This window comes from Seriola dumerili, unplaced genomic scaffold (genome assembly GCF_002260705.1).
Source record: "Seriola dumerili isolate Sdu_G_001 unplaced genomic scaffold, Sdu_1.0 BDQW01000322.1, whole genome shotgun sequence".
NCBI lineage: Eukaryota > Metazoa > Chordata > Actinopteri > Carangiformes > Carangidae > Seriola > Seriola dumerili.
In genome coordinates, this window is record NW_019174577.1 from 703,538 (window position 1) to 724,767 (window position 21,230).

Genomic DNA, 21,230 nt, shown 5'->3' on the forward strand with positions numbered 1-21,230 from the left:
GGAATGCTCAAAATGAAATTATCACAAAGCCTTTTCTCTCTTTTTTGTAACACATAGCTGTCCAACTTTGCTATATGTGAGCAAGAGAGTCCAGCCATGCAGCTGAATCAGACTGGAGTTCAAACACTGGCTCCAGAGCCATGTGAGCAGCAAATACTACAAGAGGACAACCCTGGAAACTGTAGCGGAGGTCCCACTAGCAACCTGTCGCTGCACTGCTGGCTGCAGCTCCTCACCAAGGAATCTATCATGGAATTTCAAGGAGACAGCTCCAGTCTAGTGGTGCGTGTGATGATAGCATGTGTCTACTCTATAGTTTGTGCACTCGGGCTGGTGGGAAACTCACTGGCTCTGTACCTGCTGCACTCACGTTACAGGCAGAAGCAATCATCCATCAACTGCTTTGTGATGGGTCTGGCCATCACAGACCTCCAGTTTGTTCTGACTTTACCTTTCTGGGCAGTGGACACAGCCTTGGACTTCCGCTGGCCATTTGGCCGTGTGATGTGCAAAATCATCAGTTCTGTTACCACAATGAACATGTACGCCAGTGTATTCTTCCTCACAGCTATGAGTGTGGCACGCTATTACTCCATCTCCTCTGCATTGAAGATGCACAGCAGGCGGGCAGCAGCCACCAGGGCAAAGTGGACAAGCCTGGGCATCTGGGCTGTCTCTCTGCTGGCCACTTTGCCTCATGCCATCTACTCCACTAGTGCCCAGGTGTCAGATGAGGAGCTATGCCTGGTGCGCTTTCCAGACTCAGGTAGTTTGGATCCACAGCTTCTTTTGGGTCTATACCAGCTGCAAAAGGTTCTGCTGGGTTTCCTTATTCCTCTGATCATAATCACTGTCTGCTATCTGCTGCTACTGCGCTTAATCCTCACCAGACGCATAGCAGGTGCAGCAGGGCCAGAGATTGAGCAGGGCCGGCAAAATCGTCGTTCCAAAGTCACCAAATCCATTGTCATCGTCGTTCTGTCCTTCTTTCTGTGCTGGCTTCCCAATCAGGCGCTGACTCTGTGGGGAGTGCTCATAAAGTTTGACCTTGTGCCCTTCAGCAAGGCTTTCTACAATGTGCAGGCCTATGCCTTCCCCCTGACTGTGTGTTTGGCACACACCAACAGCTGCCTCAACCCTGTGCTCTACTGCCTAATTCGCAGGGAGTTCCGGGCAGGTCTCAAGGAACTTCTCCTCCACGCCACTCCATCCTTCAGGAGCCTGACTCACCTGCTGCATCGCAAGGCCAAAGTGGCTGAGGCGCCTCCTGTTCTGGTGCTGGTCCAAATGGATGTCTGACTTGCTTACAGTGACACAATAGCTGATGGAGTGAGTGACTGACACACAAAAGTGAAAGCTTCATATAACGCTATCGATCTGCTGTGTATCATGACAATGCATTCATCTCAACCCTGAACACAGAGAATCAAATATCTCTTTGGCTTCTGAAAACAACATAATCATGATGGACTACCCAGTGGGATGCGCCTTTCACTTTCACTGCGTGCTCCACGATTCGCTCTGCTGTAAATGTTTTTACTTGTTATGCAGCGGCTCTTGCTGTTCGTCTCTCTGTTTCTCTCTCTGCCTCTGACAGGCAAGTACTGTTCTCTGGTAAACTGTCATGAATATGTATAGATGTCAGTCATAAATGAGATTTAAATAGTTGCAGCTCTCAGACACGCCTGACATGAGCTCAGTTAAATCTAATTGTAAACCTCAATTAACATTTGCCACACCATCGGCATCACTCACAGAGGCTGAAAACTACGCTATCAACAGTGCATGAGCATCTCACTGATAAAACTCTCTGACTGTGAACTGCTGAGGGATTTACTTTGGTACAACAAGTGTAAATTACGACACAGATGAGAGAGAAACATGAATAGGAAATGAGTAATGGGTAGGTTTTCCAGTGTGCTGGCCAGTCGTTGTGTTTGTGTTTGTTCTATGGTGCAATTGTGTACATTGCTCGATATAGTAAAAGCTAATTTTTTTTTTTTTTTAAAAAGTAACCCTTAACAAATCATTTAAAATGTGGGTCAACAGTGTACAGAATATAGATTTGCTATATCTGAAAGACAATAAAAGAGCAAAGTAAGTGAAAAGCCTATTGCTGCATATTTGTAAAAAAAAAAAAAAAAAAACTGAAATTGGCAAATTCAACTACTGTTCAACGTCTGTGCAATTTATTTTTCTAGGAGAAAGAATTGCATAATAGTTGATTGGTCAAAAGGTTCATGACTCAAATTGTGACAAAACAAAAGACTACAAAAACAGTAGAAGGTACAAGAACTTAAACCAATGTCCTATCCCTTTTTTCCACTCAGACACAGACACACACTGGGTGCACATCATGTACGTGGTGTGTCTGAATGAACAACATAATTAATCATTTAGAACTTGCATTAAATTTGCAGATTTGTGTGTCTTTGCAGCATATTGAAACCAGGCCATTCATTCATAAGAATTAAGCATCTCTCAACAGGACAGTCCACTGATGCCAGCACCAGCTGTTCCTTCTCTGTTAAATTACACAGGTTACATGTGTTGCAAAAGCACATTACCAAGTGAAACTGATGTGATACTGTGATCTGCTGTGAATATACTGCCTCTCTGTATTCTATCATGACTGTGGTCATAATCATGATATTTTATGGAGGACATTTGTTGATTTGGTGTTATATTGTGTGAACTTATGATGTATAAAAATGGAGTAAAAATTCAATTAAAAACCCTCACCTTGAACTATTTGCAATAACTGGGCAAGGCCAAGTTAGAATAAAGAGCACATACATGGGAAGATGAATTAGGCAGCTGAGACTGAATTAAGTGGCACTAACGTTGTTGTAAAACAATCCCATACTGAGAGAAGGACATCTGACAATAGATAAGCAACTGCTCCACAAAAGCCCCTGAGTTACAGTCACCACTGGTTTGCAGTAATTTAATTTAGTTTAAATTAATTGCCAATTTGCCTTGCAATGTGCCCCACTTATGAAATGATAAGAGCATTAAAGGTCCTGTATTATGAACTAATCCTGACACATATGGTGGCTCTGTGTCAAAACCTACAGTAAGACATTTAGATCATCATTTAGATATATATATTGTTTTTAGATGTTGCATATTGATAAATAATTTTGTGTTCAAAATGCCATACACTGACTGCTAACCTGAAGTCAGGTGATATTCCAGTTAAAATGTGGCTATTGCTTGGTTTGCTTGCTTCTAGGCAAAATATAATTTATCTGCCATGGGTAGTCTGCTAAGTGCACTCTACTTGAAGGCAACCTGGTACATACACAATGCACAAAGAGTGGGAAGAGGGGGGTCAACCGGAGCCCACAGCTCATTTTTACCCCAGGGCTCCTAGTGGGTTAATCCAGCCATGCTGGGAACAGAATTATTTTCAGAAAATAGCAGAATTAGAGACTTGTGTAACCTTATGTTACTCTGAATCTGTGGGACATTAATTAATGCAAATATTCTGAAATAACTGCAATTTTTTTTCTTTAACGATGTTGCACCTTGCTTGCTGTATAAAGAGCACTGCCGGTTTGTTTAATTTCAGTCTCTTGTAGAGTCAGTGTGCGGGGTAGTTTCTCTGGCCTGACGAGCAGATTTTTTTAAATGAGCATGTCTGACAACATCAGTGATTCTCCATTATAATCACTGGTTTTAAACGATGGGTTTATTTTTATACACTTGGTCCATTGCTTTCACTCTCAGGTGTGGAGGATCACTTTTTTAATTACCCATACCTGCATGACAGAGATTTGTGGCCTCAGTGCATGCATCCTGTAAACTCTAGTGTGTACACCACAGAAAACAGTCCAGGGTTAGCCTTGTTCCAATAACAACTGGTAGGCCTCCTTGTTTACAGCCAAATGGCCAGCCATGAAAACATGGCATGAAAAACTCATAATGATAATAGCAAGTGTCATGTTTGTGTAAAGCCTAAAAGGTCTACTATCCCCTGACAGCAGCCTGAGGCAGAAAGGCAGACAGACTGACCAACAGAATAGATTTAGATTGGTCTAAATATCATGAACTATAACAATAAAATTCAACACCTGAGAGGAAATGGAGCAATGACTTCTAAACACTCTAGCAATAAAGAGATATACCTGTAGGGCAGGACATGGAGGACTGGCTGACTCATGAGGAAGTCAAGACAGCAGAAAGACTTTGAGCTCATATTTTATTATAGCACTGTCAGGTTTTATCTCTTATATTACACTATGCTTTGGCTGCAATTCAAAGAACTGGGTGATTGTCTTGCACACTCTCAGAATGAAGTCATGTCTGAGTTCATAAGATAACACAGCTAAAGGGCCCATAAAAGTGTCAAAGCATCTTTTTTCCTCCTTTCGCTCTCTTTTTCTTTATTTTTTTATGAGACAAAATACCACATCCAACATACAGAAATCCACTGCTACAACAGGAGTACATGGAGTTTTAACAGTGAGCTAATAGACTTATCAATATACACTAACCTACCATTCATGTCAGGCTGTTTGATCAATACTCATCTAAGTTCCCCCTGGGACAGGAAGTGGTAATGGAAGGTTGAACAACACCCTTGGTGCTGACCTTTCTTTAGGACCTAATGATATCCTAATGACAGTCGCATCTCTAGAATATCTAATTGTCCCTCATTAGTGGTACACGTGCGCAGACTTAACAGAGGCGGAGTTGACTTTTTCAACCACGGATGGGATTATTTAGATGTGGGTCAAACACATAAGAGTGTTAGTGCAACGTAGTTTTAATCAAAAGCTCCTGAGGTGAAGGAGACCCCATACTGCTAAACTGATTATCTATACATGTAAGGCAACAAACTGGGCAGCTCATGAAAGATCTGAGAGGTGGGGGTATCACATAGGAGATGCTGGCTCCTCATTAGTTAAAGGGGAACTATTATGCTTTTCCTTATTTTCTGTCTTATAGATATAATGTTACCATGTAGGATGTCCATGTTAAATGTGGCCAAGTTTAATTTTCAAATAATGAGATAAAGATATGTAAAAGTAAACCCTGTGATATAAAAGCTCAGGCTTCAGGCTGCTCTTAACACTAGGCTCCAACTTTCGTGAGGAGATGACGTTCGTTCTCTATTCTCTGTTATATTACAGGCATTTAATGTACTCCAGCATACAAATAATCAACAGACAATATGTATATACGGATTGTGACTTAAAGACTATATCCATCATTATGTCACACAATAAGCAGGTAATGGGTGTAATATTTGCTGATCAGAGACATCCTGCAGTAATCTTTTTCGCTGCGGATGTTTGTGCTGCCCCGTTATGTTCCTGATGAGATTCAGGCTCGACATGATTTGAGAGTTTGTCATTTCCAATCAATTATCTTATTTTACTTAGTAGTTTTACAGTTTGCCTTCAGAACCTCCAAACGAGGATGAGAGGATGAAGCTTTGCTCATGAGCACTGGGAGCAACCCCTCGGCCAATCAAAAGAATGTGGGCTTTACCGTTTCGGGGGCCTGGAGCTAATATTGCCTGTTTCAGTCAGAGGCTCAATTTAGGGGTTACATAACAGGCAGAATGAGATAAAAAATGATTTATTTTTTGAACTGCCAATAATGCAAAGCTACCCTAGTGGAGTGCCAGAATAAAAAACAGCAAACAGCTGCAAATGAGCATAATAGGTCCCGTTTAACAATTGAAAAAAAGAGCACAAGGCGGTTGTTGTTGAAAATGCCTTAAAACAAATGAGACCACAACCACAATTAATCAATGTCACTGTGTGCGCAAACACACTTTTACTCCCCTTATTTCTCCTTGCTATTTTAATCCTCTGTTTTTTCTTTGTGCCGCCTTGTCTCTCAATTATTATAATAAACTTCCCTTATCTACCAATTTAAAATTATTGCCCTCTTGCAATGTAATCCTCTTCAGTGGCATTTATCTCAAGAGCATTTCTAAGTGGGAATCTTATTCATGGTAAATAAAAAAAACACTTATCTCGTTTTCACAAACTCACAAAGCCACAATTCACTTGTCATAACTAATTAAACACTCAAAGCGGCATGTTTCTCTCCGTGGGAGTTCATTTTATTTTATTATACTTCATTTCCACTCATTCCCTGCTAGATTGTCTATTGTGTTTTTCCATGTTGCAGCTTTTCCACCTGACTTACCTGTTATACCCGTTTTTGACTACCTGCCCGACTGCAGTGGCCGAAAGTAAGGGGAACCACCATTGGAGGTTACCTCAGAGTGACATCATTGGATCTAAGGCAACCTCTGCCTGTACTGCGGCCACTCTGGTCACTTCCTCAGGACCTGTCCAGTAAAAGCCAGCTGGTGAGCCATCCTCTTTAGCACAGCTCCTCTTTCCTGACCAGGTGCGTGTGGCGGTGGTGTTCCTCGACTCCAGGTTGGACTGCCGTTGTCGAATGGAGAGCTCCCATGCCATGTCACCCATCACATGAGCATGATGGGTAACCACCATGAAATCAATAACTTTCATGTCATTGATTCTCAGCAATTATTACTCATTCTGGGGGACCCCTGGTTATGCCAATATTAACCCCCATGTTGAGTGGACCTCTGCAGCCTGCTGGGGTGGAGTTTTCGATCACAGCCATGCTGTAGGGCTCAATCAATCGCATTTGCGATAATACCGCGATATGATAAAACAAGATTTTCTAACCACAAAGGCTGCGATTACACTCTGATCATGTGACATGCAAGCGAGAGTAGAGCAGCCAGCTAAAAGAAGGGAGCAACAACGTGGCACGCTACACTTTGACCTGTTGTACAATGGCCACAGGCTCAACAGAACCTGGCACTGCCGAAACTTTTGTGTACAAAGAGGAGCAGTACGTCGGCTTTAAAAAGAAGAAGATACTGCACAGCGTCAGGTATTGTGCAGAACCTGTGTTGCTACCGTTGCTACCTCACCGGGAAACACTACTAACTTGTATCAGCACAACAAAGCCATGTACAATAGTTGCATGGCTAAAATGCCAACCACCAGTGTGTCAATTAAGCCAAATACCACCTGACAAGGATCACTGACCGAAATTTTTGAAAGCATAACTCCATATGAACGTAATTCAAAGCGGCATGGGGAGATCACTCAGGCAATAACAGAGTTCATGGGGAAAGATATGATGCCTTTCAGCACGGTGACCAAGCCTGGGTTTACGGCTTTGATAAATACACTGGACAAGCGGTACAGCATGTCCTCCCACACATATTTTAGCCAGGTTGCCATACCGGACCCATATAAAAAATGCAAGCTAAGAGTCACAGCGGAGTTTTTCGGTACTACAACTGACATGTGGTCAAGCTGTACAGCGGAGCCCTATCAGAGTCTTACAGTGCATTTCATTAATGAAGACTATGATCTCAAAGCTTGCTGCCTTCAAACTGCCTACTTCACAGATGACCATACAGGGGAAAACATTGCAGCCGGCTCAAGACAGGAGATTGCCAGCTGGGATCTCCATGAAGACAACCATGTCTGCATAACGACTGAAAATTTTACATGCTTACAAGGCTGTAAGTTAAACAAATCAGTCAATATACTACTGTGATTGAAGTAGTTAATCTATGAATATGTCATTCATATCAATTCATGCATCATCCAAGTATCTAATAAAAATCATCAAGATATATAGGCCTGGCCTACAGAAAAGAATTGTTTATGTTTAATCTATCTAATATTGTGTTAGTCATAATACAGAATGATTTATTGATTGTGTTTGTTGAATAATACAGAAGATAAGGAACTTGGAGGAGGAAATAATTGCATATAAAATCACAATATTGGTTAAAAAAAAGAAAACCCAATTAGATTATTTTCCCAAATCTTTCAGCCCTAAAGTCAGTTACTTCACCCTCTTTTGTCAGCTCCGAGTCTTCAGATTTTCCCCAAAAGTATCTGGAGGATAAGAGGTGTTCCACAGCGCCCGAGCCACCTCTCTGCCTCCTCTCATTCGGGAGGGAGGCAAGTTGGAAACATTTAACATACCCATGGGTCTTTAAGAATCTTGGTCATGCCCTTTGGTCCCATCAATTCCCCTGCTGTTTTTCAGGTCCTTGTCAGTGATGGGCTCTGTGAAATGCTGAATAACTTCTGAATATGTTCTCCAGTGGCTTCTTGAGAGACACTCACTACTTACTTATTATATGTCATGATTCACATTCTGCCAGATTTTCTGCCTGAGGCTTCTTCACCCATTGTGCATGCCTGTGATCTTGGCTGTCATCTAAGCGAAAAAGGACACTTAATACCATTTTTATCTGGCAAATTTTGGTTACTCATTTTGCTGCCTCCCACATAAAGAGCTTGAGACTAAAGCTGGTAATGTGGCTGACTTGTGACACATTGTTATATGCATAATGTTGTATGGGGATATATTTGATGCAACATTCTTTAATCCTCCTGATGCGTCTCTTCACTTGTCTCTCTTTGCTTGTCTGAATCACTCAAATGTCTTAGCAGCTTTGTGCCCTGCATTATGCCTATATGCTGCAGGCACTACAGAGAGATAAGACTCAAGAATCCTGACTTCTTTCATTGTCGACCAGGGGAAACAAGTCCATGTCAAGCAACTCCTCTGTGAACCTGAAATCCCTGCAGATTATGGTGTTGTTCAGCGAGCATCCCGAAAATAGATAAGAAAATACTGGAGGTAAAGAAGAAGTTTACATACACGGAGGAATGTGTCAGCCAAAAAGATACAAGAATCACACATGCGCTCAATGATACTTTTTCTTTTTAAAAATAGTGGAATGACATTATGTGTATTTAGTTCAATGTGGAATGTGGGTTAGGGTTAGTCTGTGTCTGTAGCAGTCTCGGTGAGACTTTTGCAATACAACAAAGTAAATTAAGTTTAGAGTAGTGATGTACCTTAAAACAAGACTAGGAGTCTAGAGCCATGCTAGCAGCTCTTTAAAGCTGCAATTTAGCACAGTGGTACTTTGAGCTAAATGCTAAACTCTGCATGCTAACCACACCCATAATGCTGACATGCTCACTATGACAATACTAACATGCTGTGGCTGATGAGAACGACAGTAATTTTGTACGATGTATGTCTTAAAGGAGTTATTTGCAAGTTTTGCTATTGCTACATAGCATAGCTACATAGCAGCTATTTAGTTCAGTTCAGACAACTTTATTCATCCCCCATGGGCAATTCATTTGTAGCTTCCCAGTCCATACATTCGGTCTCAACAGACAACCAACCAACCAATCAACCAACCAGATATAGTTAAAACATATTAAAAGGAATGGGACAGTTACAATAAGTAAAACGATAAATGAAAGTAGTAAATAAAAGCAATAAATAGAACAACATATCCAATGAATAACAATTATTTAAAATGAGTATTGTCTGTGTTGAGCAGCCTAATAGCAGATGGAATCAAGGACTTGGAAAATTATTTATTTACCAGTCTAGAAAAAAACGTAGTGAGTTCAGCATCAAACTTCCTGCAATTATTGCCTAAAGGTAAAATGGGTTGAAGCTTTTTAAATGCTGATCAGATCTGTTTATTTGCAAAATTCCAGTGACCTGCGTTCATTTTACAAAATGCATTTGGTCACTTGCAACAGCTCCAGGATTTACTCAGCCTCACTGGCTGCTGCAGTCTTTCTGACCTTTCGCTGCTGATGAAGATCTTGCCCAGCCTTGAGGAACAATGGATTAGCTAAAATACCAGGCAGTGTTTCAAGCTTTATCTGTTTTCTCTTGCCATGTAATGAAGCCCAGGTCAAGACAAAGAAAGCTTTAGATACATCAAGCCAGAATGGGACAGATCCTGTCATCCATGTCTGGGGCCATTATTATCACACACACCAGGCCAAGCTGGGGAGGCAGGTGGAGTGAGCGCAGACCAACCTCATATGGCTAGAGGTATGGTTGTCAGGTATGAAACACAAATGTTAATTTTTGACACCTTGTCATTTTGTCATCTTGTTTGTAACAGTGAATAATAATTAACAGATGTTGAAAGTGTGTATGGTGAAGAGAGATAATTAGATTTATGTATTTTTAGGTATGCTACGGTCTGCCCATCTGTCCAGAGGACTATGTTCCAGACTGAAACATTTCAACAACTAGTGGATGCTTTGCCATGAAATTTCACACTGACATTCATGGTCCCCAGAAGATGAATCCTAATCCCTGGGCACCACAATCAGGTTGACATTTCTGGTTTTGAGTAAAATGTCTCAACAACTGTTGGATAGTGAAAATAGACATTCATGTCCCCCCTGAGGATGAACTGTAATATGTTTGGTGATCCCCTGACTTTTCCTCCAGCGCCACTTTCAGGTCATCATTTTGATTGGTCCTTTAGTTTATGACCAAATACCTGAAAAGCTGATGACACTCAGCCTCAGCCTGTCAGCTTCAGTTGTAATTTGTGCTTAGAACTAATTAGCAAATGCTAACATGTAAACACTTCAAACTAAGATGGATAAACAAGATAAATATATGCTAAACATCAGCATGTTAGCACTGTCACTGTGAGCATGTTAGTATCTGATGTTGACATTTCAAAACTGTTGAGCCTAAGCAAAGTTTCCCAGACCTTTGAGTTTGACTCTTAGTCTCATTATTTAAACGATGGGGCAGCTTTTAAGAAGAAAGATTTTTTTACACTCAGAGTAAGATGATTATTATATCATCACATGGCTCAAATGTCTTCAAAATAAGGACAAAGGATCACAATTATCATGCAATTGCTTTGTTGTTGCTGCTGCTGTTAATGCTGCTGCTGATGACTACCACCACCACCATTATCATCATCATTGTCATCTGGCAACATCGTCATCATTATCATGATGCACAATGGGTCACTGCTACCTCTCAGAGATATAATGATGCAGTGTTATGGCTGCTTTTCCTACATTTGAAAATGAAAAGCTGATGCTACATAGCTGAAAAAATATATAAACGATAAAAAAAAAAACATTTTAAAGTACTGTGCCGCTGTCATATTCCTCAGGGCTCCGATCTATTTCAAGAACCCAAATCCACCAGGATCAGACAGACATTAAGCAGCTGGGATTGAATCTAATTTAACATGAGCACAAAATGTATAAAAAGGACATCTGTGAAACTACAGTAAATATAACAAAAGAATCAGACATTAACAACACGCAGATCACTTCCAAGAGGGCAGCACCAGTATAGCTTCCTGAGAAATTTATAATTTTATTAGGTGTAAATATTATCAATGTCAAATTATGTCCCTCACTGATTTCTCAGCTGTGGTTCTATAATCGGTAGTAATAAATGTGATCTACAAAAAGTATCCGTGAGAGTGTCTCAGCTCTCTGCAATAGAAGCATGTTAAGTGAAAGCTGAAAGACTGAACATTTGAAGGTTATTTTTCAGTCCTTCAGAGAAGCATGTGTCATTTGCTGCCAACATGTTTCAAAGATGTTGACCTATTTACTGGCTCAATCTGAAATTTGTGCATTAATATTATCAACAAGCAAACAGGGAAAATTCTCAGAAACAGATTACGGGTAAATTAATGTACAGCTTGTTTTGCCACTCTCAACCGTATCGTATATTTACAACATGATGAGATGAGGTTTTGACAAAATACTGAAGTATATCACTGCTCCTGTCAGCCCTGAGATAGCAAAGATGTTAATGATTTCAGAAAGTATACAGGTTTTTTTGGGTTTTCTTTTTTTTAACATGGCGACTTACATTCTTCAGATTTGTTGTTCATTTCCAAGTTCATGACAGAACCTGTCTTAGTTTTAATATGAACGTCATAATAACCACACACTTTCAGAATCATGAATATTAATTATTAATAGAATTAGCACATTTCACATATTATTGTCCTCATCAAGGAGGGACAAACTCATGTAGCTCTGATCTTTGAAACTGAAAGACAAGTGGGTTGTGCAGTTGGTTGATTTATATTGATGCGGATAACACTGAGCGTTCTAACCTTTGCCCTCACACTGTTTTTTAGCACTTTCAAAAGTGGACAGGACCCTCCGTAAGGTTTTCCATTGGGCTTCTCAAATGAAAAACAATTCACAAGTCAGATTCCTCCAGAGACTGAAAGCCTGAAATATTGATCAGACATTTTCTTGGGGTGAATCAAATTCAGCTATCCTCATGGAATCCATACATCCATCCATCTATGCATTTTTCTGTGAAATATTTCCTGGTGCTATAACAGTGTGTATTGCTGAATTAACAACAGTCATTCTGCAGCTATGATCTGCTGTCAGCTCAGGGACTCAAGCATATTTGTCACTCATGCCAATAAAAGCAGGTAAATGGCAGAGGTGAGTGTCAAATACATAAAAAAGTGAGTGAAATAAAATATTACACATATCTGTAGAGAACACTATTCACTACTGGAAAATAACATGGCCATTAAATGAAGAAAAATAATTATTTAAAAAAACACCTAAGCTTTTAAGTTTTCAGTGGGCACGCTCGAGTCCATGCAGTTTGCTTTTATTGTGGGTTTGTTTGTTATCTCTTAAGAGAGACTTCACAGAACGCTGAGATAGTGCCTGGAGAGCACACTGCTTTATCTTCAGTTACTGAGAGAAACCAGATCAGCTAACTGTGTTGCCCCATATTAACAGGGGAGATTCCAAGCTGACTTGCTAGAGAGATGAAACAAGGTCACATGGAGAGGGAAAATGATTTTAATATGGATTGAGATTAAGAAGAGAAATGCTGTCAGTGTACTGTATGATGTTGATCACATTACTTTCTCTCAGCAGGGGCTGATTCTGTTTGCAGTGTTTCACTGAGCACTGCTTTCTACATGATTATAACTACATATCAACATGTATGCAAGAGCAACAAATAATTATTTTTTATTTAGATTAATCTGTTGATCATCGTCTCAATTAGAATCACTTGGTCCATAAAATGAAAGAAAAAAGTATAAAAATTACACAAATTACACATATTCAAATTGGTTACTTTGTGTGACCAAGACCAAAAACCAAAGATATTTAGCTGAACTTCATAGTGGAGAGGCTAGAACCAGTTCATTTTTGGCACTTAAGCTTATAATACGATCTAAGGATTATATAAAAATTTAATTTTGTGTCGATCAACTAATCAATTATTTAACCAGTTGTTTCAGATCTACCATAAACCTCAGTCTAAATCTATATCTACATTTCTATCTATATCAGAACAGGACTGATAACTTGGTCAATATATTGGCCAGTATTATCTTATTGCAAATATATGTTGCAAGTACTACTAGCTAAACAGTAATGTCACCATTGCATAGTTTGTCCAGTTTTATTCAACTGTAGGATGTTCTGTTTAGTACCTATCTTGCTCTCAATCTGAAAAAAATATATACACATATCATATATATATCATATTTAAACAATTACATTGGCGGATATATTAAAATATCTGTATCAGTATCGGCCTCAAAAATCCAGTGTCAGTCAGTTTGTAATCCATATCCGTATCTATATCTATGTAAAGAGAAAGTTGTGCTAGCTGTTTTAGTGTGCTTATTAATACAAACACAAAAGGTCGGAGAAAGTTTAATGAAGAACTGTTTTGCATTCTATTACAGAAAGTCAACTCTGTTCCAATCCAGTGGGAGCGCTTTGAATTAAACTACCGAGTGAGTTTATGAGTGTAAGCATTCAAAATCTCAACATGGTTCTTATGATGGCAGTCAGTGTTTTGTTAAACAGAAAAGACAGCAACATAACCGACCATGACAGAACCCCCTCCCCCTCTGACCTGGACTGTATGAAAATGTGGGAAATTACTTTTCTATGCAAATGAGATTTCAGAAGATTAAAGCAGCACAAAAAGTTGTAAGAAAGAAAAGAAAGAGATGCAGCAGGAGAGAGCAGGCAGGTGGGGAGGAGGGAGGGCTGCATGAGTGATCAGGGAAATCATTCAAATTTAGACACAAAGCATCGAACAAACAGAAAGCAATTTTGTTCTGTGTTTGTGGTCAAGACAAGATTCAATTATCCCGTCTATTGTGTTGGGGGGGGGGGGGGGGGGGGGGGGTCAGCTTCTGAAATGCATGGTGCTGGTTGGCTTAGATTAAAAAAAATAAATAAAAATGTATGTATTATTTGTGGTTACTTGACATTGTTTTTGTGTTTATCTCACTCACACTCAACATTATTTTTGGAAATTGGTTGTTTATTGATCTGAAGTAATCTGACTATTTATGTCCAAATGCAAAGGGGAGGGGTTGTTATGAATAATGGAATAATGAGAGAAAGGAATGAAAGAGCCAAGAGCCATGATGACCAGCAACAATATCGACTGTAATTTATCCTGGTGTTAACAAGTTCTATTATCTGAATGGAAACACTGACAAGGATCTGGCTGTCTAGTGATATCATTTCCGAAAGTGCCTGGCATGACAAAATAGAAATTTCAATGCATGTACAGCCTTGTATTGGATTTTAGTTGCTATTCATAATAATAATAAGTCTAAGATGTTCAGCTGGCTGCCTAGTCGCTGGGTGAAAATTGAACCCACTGGCTTCGATTATGTTTGATACCTGGTATCTTGTACACCCATATCCTCTCCCTCACAAATACCATAGAGGTGTGTGTGAAAATGTTGACCAAGAAGAGCGTGTTTATATCCAAAGAGCAGAGATGTCAATTCTAAAATACTGCACTAATTATTATTATTATTATTATTACTATTATTATTATTACATTAGCTGCATGAATCAATGTTTTTATATTAATTATCATAATCATGACCGTTTAATGAGAAAGATCTTGCTAATAGTGGTGAACGAGAGTTCTCACCTGACTCTGAAGTTACCCATAGCTCTACGCGGCATTTCAGCATCTTTCAGTTCATTGTTTTGGTTTCCCAGGCCACGGCCTCGGCCATGCCTCCTGTTTATTGCTTGAGTTTAGTGTGTCTCTCTTTCCCCTGTCTCCTGTGCTCCCCTGTCTACCTCTCTCTCTCTGTAGGTGTGTGTTGTGGGCGTGGTGCTCTTCTCACTTTCCCACTTCCCTGATTGCTGATCATCTAGCCAGTGCATCTGCAAGCCATCAACTCATGACCCAGCAGCAGCCCCCAGTTCATCATCCACTCATCGCCAGATCATTTTCTCAGACAGGAGTATACGTTCAAGGCCTCTTAGAATTGCTGGTTCTAAGTTTTGTTCCTTGTGCTTTTTTTCCAGGATGAATCCTTGTTTCCTTGAGTCACAGGAAAAACATCTGCCAGCCTGCTCTCATGCACGTCTCCCTGCCTGCCAGCCAATTACTCTGCCATGTTCACCACTCAGTTGTCCACCTCCTTCAGCCCTGCTTTTTCAGCCTCCAGCTTCCCTCCAGTTGCCAGCCTGCTGGAAGGAAGCTATTTAGCCTGTCAATGGGATGTAATCCTATCTGGATTACATTCAGAGGCAATTTTTTTTTCTTTTTTTTTTAATCAGTGAAGATTAATCAAAAGCAACAGGTCACCAGGTGGTGGTTGGGATGGATGGCGGGTGCACAAAGCACACAACTGTCATTTGGTTAATTGCTAAGAAACAGGTTGTATCTGACACTGTGGACTTATTCTGTATTAAACTAACTTACAATCTTTGTCTAACCTTAACCAAGTGCTCCCAGTGCCTAAACATAACCATAAAAAGGTTTAATAATGCTATAGTTGCGACAGGTGGATATTGTACTGGAAGATATTTTGGTAGAAAATACATCAATACGTTTTCTGTGAACATTTTACTGATCATTGTTAGTATCAACATGCCAAATAGGCTATGGAAATTAACAACATTCCCTCAATATGGAAGTAAAAAACATAATCCAGTTGCAGTTATATTTCCTCCCGAATTAATTTGCTGTTACATATTAGTTGTGTATAAACAAAATTTCTAGTCAATGGGACTGGTTTAGGACACTCTATACAACCATGTTGCTTTCAGCCAAAAAACTCTGCCCAGCAACATACAGCTGACACAGTTAAACCAACACGAAGCTTATAGTTGAATGCTGGGATTATACATTCATCAGGACAGAACATAGCCATAGCGTTCAAACAAATGCTATTGTTGCTCTGTGTCTGTTGGATGTGTAACAGTTTGATAACAAGTTAGACAACTGTTTTCTTACACGCTAGCCGTATAAAATTTGTAAGGTGATTGTTATCTTTACAGCTTGTTGCATTTCCCCCAGCTTCTAGCCTTTACGCTACGCTGAGCTATAGCTGGAATTAATCTTCTCATCTACTCTAAGAAAGTGAAAAATGGCAAACTATGCCATAAAAGAACAATCAACACAAGACACAAGAAAACTACTCAAAATTTAAATGTAGATAGAAAACACTCATTGTACACACAAAGAGCAGCTTAGCTTTTTGCAGAAGGTGGACTGTGACCAATAGAGCTCATATACTGTATGTCTGGAGAAAAAAAATATGAAAAATTAGGTAGTGGGGACTGTGAAAAACTCCCTTGACCTCCTTCACACCTGTATATTTTGGCATTTCTTCAGCTTTTAATATGATTTCACCTCATATACTGGCAGAAAAGAGAAAACTGCTGAACCATATTAGGTATGATATCTGTACTATAGGATGGATTTTTTCACAAGCAGTTTTTTTTTTTCTTCTGTTGAATATAAAGGATTATGTAGCAGGTGGCTTATGGTGGATGTCAATAACTAGCCTACACGGTAGCATTTTGTAAAAAGGAATAGTGAGGTCATTTTGTTCTCCCTCAGGAAGCAAACTTCATTCCCTATCATTCCCTACCAATGGCGCTTCTGATGGCTTGAGCTTGCATACTGCGGAGGTTTGATAACGAGTCCATCAGAAAACTAAAATGGAAAGCGCAACACAGGTGCCAGTAACACAAGCCATCCATCCAAATGTGGCCAGTAAAATCACTGGAGTGGAATAACCCTAATCCAAACCTGACTGAGACTGTCTCACTCATATTATACAGAGGCCAAGTCACATGGAATCAGCGTAAACAGTTATTTTGTTGCAGAGCCTTCACTCTGAAAGCTCAGCTTCAAAAGGGAGTAAAATGCATCCAAACTTTAGGCCCATAAAATACAGTTTATTACATAATAATGATGGTTTCTGGAGTTGGATGACATGTTAGTATATTGGCGCAGGAAAAGATCATTATTTTGGTTACATAAAGCATGTTTACATCCTACTTCCCTGCAAGATTATAAATCAACAAATTGTAACACGCAGTACACCTGAGCTTTCACAGCACTTCACCTCAAAATAACTTGGTATTTTGCAATGTGTTGTTGTGTACTCACTTTCCTTTTGTACACACTTCCCCTCAGCCTGCCATGGTCTATTGAGAGTATTGTAAATAAAGACATTGTGATCTCGCCTGCACAGTGGATTGTTGCCATGGTGACTGTTGAACACAGGCAAAATGGTGAGTCTTGCAATAAGCCAATCGCAAAACTTGATCTTTCTGAGTGAGATGTTTCAAATTGTATGGCAATGATCTGCTCTTAAAATCCAGTGTATAGGGGAGTTGGACTACAAATATCTCAATATGGTTTGACATAGTTTTAGCTGGAGTATTTCTCCAAAGGAGAGTAGTGCATTTTTTCCCTTGAGGTTGCTTGTATGAGAGGCCCCACTTATGGCAAGAGGAGTGGAGCAGCAATCTCTATAGCAGATTGTTGGAACATTCTGCTCTACATGGGAACAAAGATGAGGAAACATTATAAGTGTGCCTGTTCTGAAAGTCTTCAGAGTTCAGTATCAAATATCTAGACAGCCACTGAAAGATATATTTTACAAATATAAAAACACTGCTGCAGCAATATTAACACAAAGAAGGATAGATATTACTCTCCTTATTCCTTCAACATTTTTATTACTTAAATTTTCTAATGACTTAGTCTTATTGTGTTCTCTTATTTTGATCTTAAAAGCTTAGGTCACTCTTTTTTAACCCTGACCGGACAAATGTCCTTATGTATGAACAAACTCTTGCTGTGCCTTCTCGAGGGAAAGATAAAGAGTGCTTGAATTTTAAGATGTCTCAAAAGCAAACTGATGTTGAACTGAAGTGTGTGTGTGTGTGTGTGTGTGTGTGTGTGTGTGTGTGTGTGTGTGAGATGGCAGGGAGAAGTAGGATGACTAAGGCAAGGAGTATGAAGTATGACTAGGCAAATATGACTACCTTTGCTCCAACCAATAAAGCTAAATAAAGCAAATTTTAATATCCTTCTCCATCATGTCCAACACAAAATAATATTGGCAGAAGCCATTTAATTTAAATTCATGTCAATCAAACGCAGCTCTTCTTTCAAACTCTGATCCTTGTTTAATTAAATTATTTCATGAACTAAACTAGCCCACACTAATGCTGGAAAACAACTTTAAGTATAGGGATTAAATATAAAGTAGGTTGTTACAATATAAAATGTGATTACATCCAAAGACCAACTGCCACCACCAGGCCAAACTTTCACTGCAGCTTAATGATCATTCAGTCGTCTGCCCTATATTGTCTGTGAAAGTGTAACTGAGGGCATTATTAGGTCTTGGCAGAGGTCTGCTCTGAACTGAGTGCCATCCTTTTTTTTTTAAATATTGGTTGTCAGGAAAGAACACCCAAACATGAACCATGCAATAGCAACTCTGACATGCACTGTGACCAGCAGAGGAGCAACTGGCAGTAGGACTCCTTATCCTGCACTCGTCAATAGCAACACTGACACCAAATCTTGGAAAACAGAAAACAGCAAAATGTGAAAACCCAAGGATCAGGCCCACTGTAGTGCGCATGTGTCTGTCTGTGTATGTGAATGTGCAAAAACATGTTAAATTGATTATGTTGTCATTAGAAGAATGGACTGCATGCTCTACATTTCTACTGGCAGTCTGATAATAATCAGTAATTTTTTTCCAGTCTTAGTTTTCAATATAGTGGCCAAATAGAGAAGAGAGAAAATGCCACAGGGCACATGCTGTACAGATATCTGTCTGGCTGGTAAATCAATTTATTCTCATGGCAGCAGAGAGTGATAAAATTGTTATCGGTTTTGTGATGATTCTATCTGATTTATATCTTCTTGCTATTAATCAATGTTTCAAATGATTTTTTAATCAGGCATCATAGACCATAGCCCACAAAAGAAGCAGTTTTACTTAAACTTAATATTTTAGACATGACAGTGTTGCACAAAATGCTCTCCAGGGCAATCAAAGGACCTTTCATACACTTGAGTTTTGATGACAAAATGGATTTTAAGTGCAGATCTTCAGCAAAGTTAAACAGCTTCAATCATTTTTCAGATGTGTTCGCTCAGTTGCAGCCACTGATTTGGTAATCTTGGTACTAGCTTTTAATGACCATTCTTGATACTTCCACCCACAATCCATTTATTAACAAACGTTCCATTGTTTTCATGTTTCCATTCCGACACATTTCTTTGTGCCATTACAATAAAGTTTAAGGCTTTCCATCTGCTGAAGCAAAACGTACTGTCTCACTAACAGAAGAAGCTTTGTTGTCAAAGTGCACTGTCCAGGGATAAAGTCCATGCCACCAGAGCACAGTCCAAGTGAAAACAGGCCTGGTTGTATTTTCATTTCCAAATGGAAGATGTCACAGATATATTACATTGTTTACCTTTTTGGTAAATTGACAGAACTACTATGTTTGAGGCTGTAGCATAGATGGGTAAAACATCTAGTTACTGTGGGTACATGCTTGTTTTGATGCATAATTTAGCAAAACCAACACAATGGTTTTATTAGGCTAAGAGACACTGAGGAACCTTATGTACCCTAATGTTTATTCAGTTTGTGTAGTTACAGAGAGAAAGTTTTGTAACAGTGAGGCAAGACCCTGAAGCAGAGTCATTTGTTGAAAATCTCCCTGTCAGGAATAACTCATCTCATGGGTTTAACCAAATACTTCAAATTGACATGGAAATGCATTTTTACTTAGCAGTCATGAGGAAGTAATGAAGCACAACAGCATGGACTACACACTAACTTGATATATAACATGCAGGCAGCATTGCAAATAAATCCTCAATGGCAACTAACCCTCCAGGGTGAAGAGAAAAATACTGAAATTGAAACAGGTAATATATGGGATGCAACACCACTAGCAACAGCTCATATCAATGTAAAGAGTGAATACAAGCATGACAAGCTGTAAAAATTCAGGTCAGCAAAATGTGATGGGTGTGGCGTTTGCTGTCAACTGACACAGCATGGCATGACATCAAAGCCCCTTTCAATGTCTACAAAAGGTGGCTTAAAGTCAGCATGTCAGCAGCTTTCAGTTTTGTGTGAATTGTTAGCCCCATTGCTCCAATAAGCCGCCTCCTGGAAATGGAGCTGGCCCCAAGGTGGTTTATGGATTTGAAACTATTGGTACGTTCACATCCTGATGACTTCTCTTCCTTGATTAAATTTCCCTGTGGTATAATGCATCAGTAACCTGTGCCCTAAAAGTAAACATCATTCTCATTGATAGAAGTGCCACTGTCATTCAATGCAATACCAGTAGTTGTTTAGCTCCTACTAAGGGCAGCTGTGGCTCAGGAGGTAAAGCGGGTTGTCCACTAATTAGAAGGTTGTGGTTTGATCCCCGGCTCCTCCAGGCTGCATGTTGAAGTGTTCTTGGGTAAGATACTGAACCTCGCATTGCCCCTGATGGTTGTTCCATCAGTATGAATGTGTGAGTGAATGGGTGAATGTGGCTAGTATTGTAAAGCGCTTTGAGTGATCAGTAAGACTAGAAAAGCACTATATAAGTGCAAGTCCATTTACCATTTACTTATTAATGTTTGCTCAAAGAAAAAGATACTGTTCTAGTAAACAAAACTTTCTCCACAAACAAAAGATGTAGTTGATGATGATGGCAAATTAACGTTTTGCGAATGGAAGAGTTAATGTGAATGTAGATAACAGTGCTGCATTTCAATAAAGCCTCTCTGCTGGTGTCTCTGTCTAAAAAAGCTTAGAGTGTTCTGCCAGAACTGGGTCATTAGTCAGTTTGAATTTTTTGGGCTCTTTTTTTTGCATTCACTAACCTAATGCCCACAAACAAAAACAGTGGGATAAAACAAATCACTGTCAACCATTGCCAAGTGTTGCTTATCTTTAAAATCAGCAGTCGATTTCCCTTCTCTCACCACACTCATCATAACTGGTAGCACCTGTACAGCATTACAGCTTTGTACTAACTGCTGTTATATTCTCCCACCTGCCTACACCACCC

The 21,230-nt window shown here is 39.6% G+C and overlaps 1 protein-coding gene across 1 annotated transcript; it reads left to right on the top strand.

The window, feature by feature from the left end:
- LOC111232185 (relaxin-3 receptor 1-like) lies at window positions 1-2,046 on the top strand. Its single transcript, XM_022759584.1, has one exon. The coding sequence runs from the start codon at window positions 97-99 to the stop codon at window positions 1,297-1,299; it is 1,203 nt and encodes a 400-aa protein (XP_022615305.1). The 5' UTR covers window positions 1-96; the 3' UTR covers window positions 1,300-2,046.
- The last annotated feature ends 19,184 nt before the right edge of the window (window positions 2,047-21,230 follow it).

Bases quoted from the DNA above. Each gene is read 5' to 3' on its own strand.
- LOC111232185 (XM_022759584.1), top strand. From the start codon at position 97: ATGCAGCTGAATCAGACTGGAGTTCAAACACTGGCTCCAGAGCCATGT.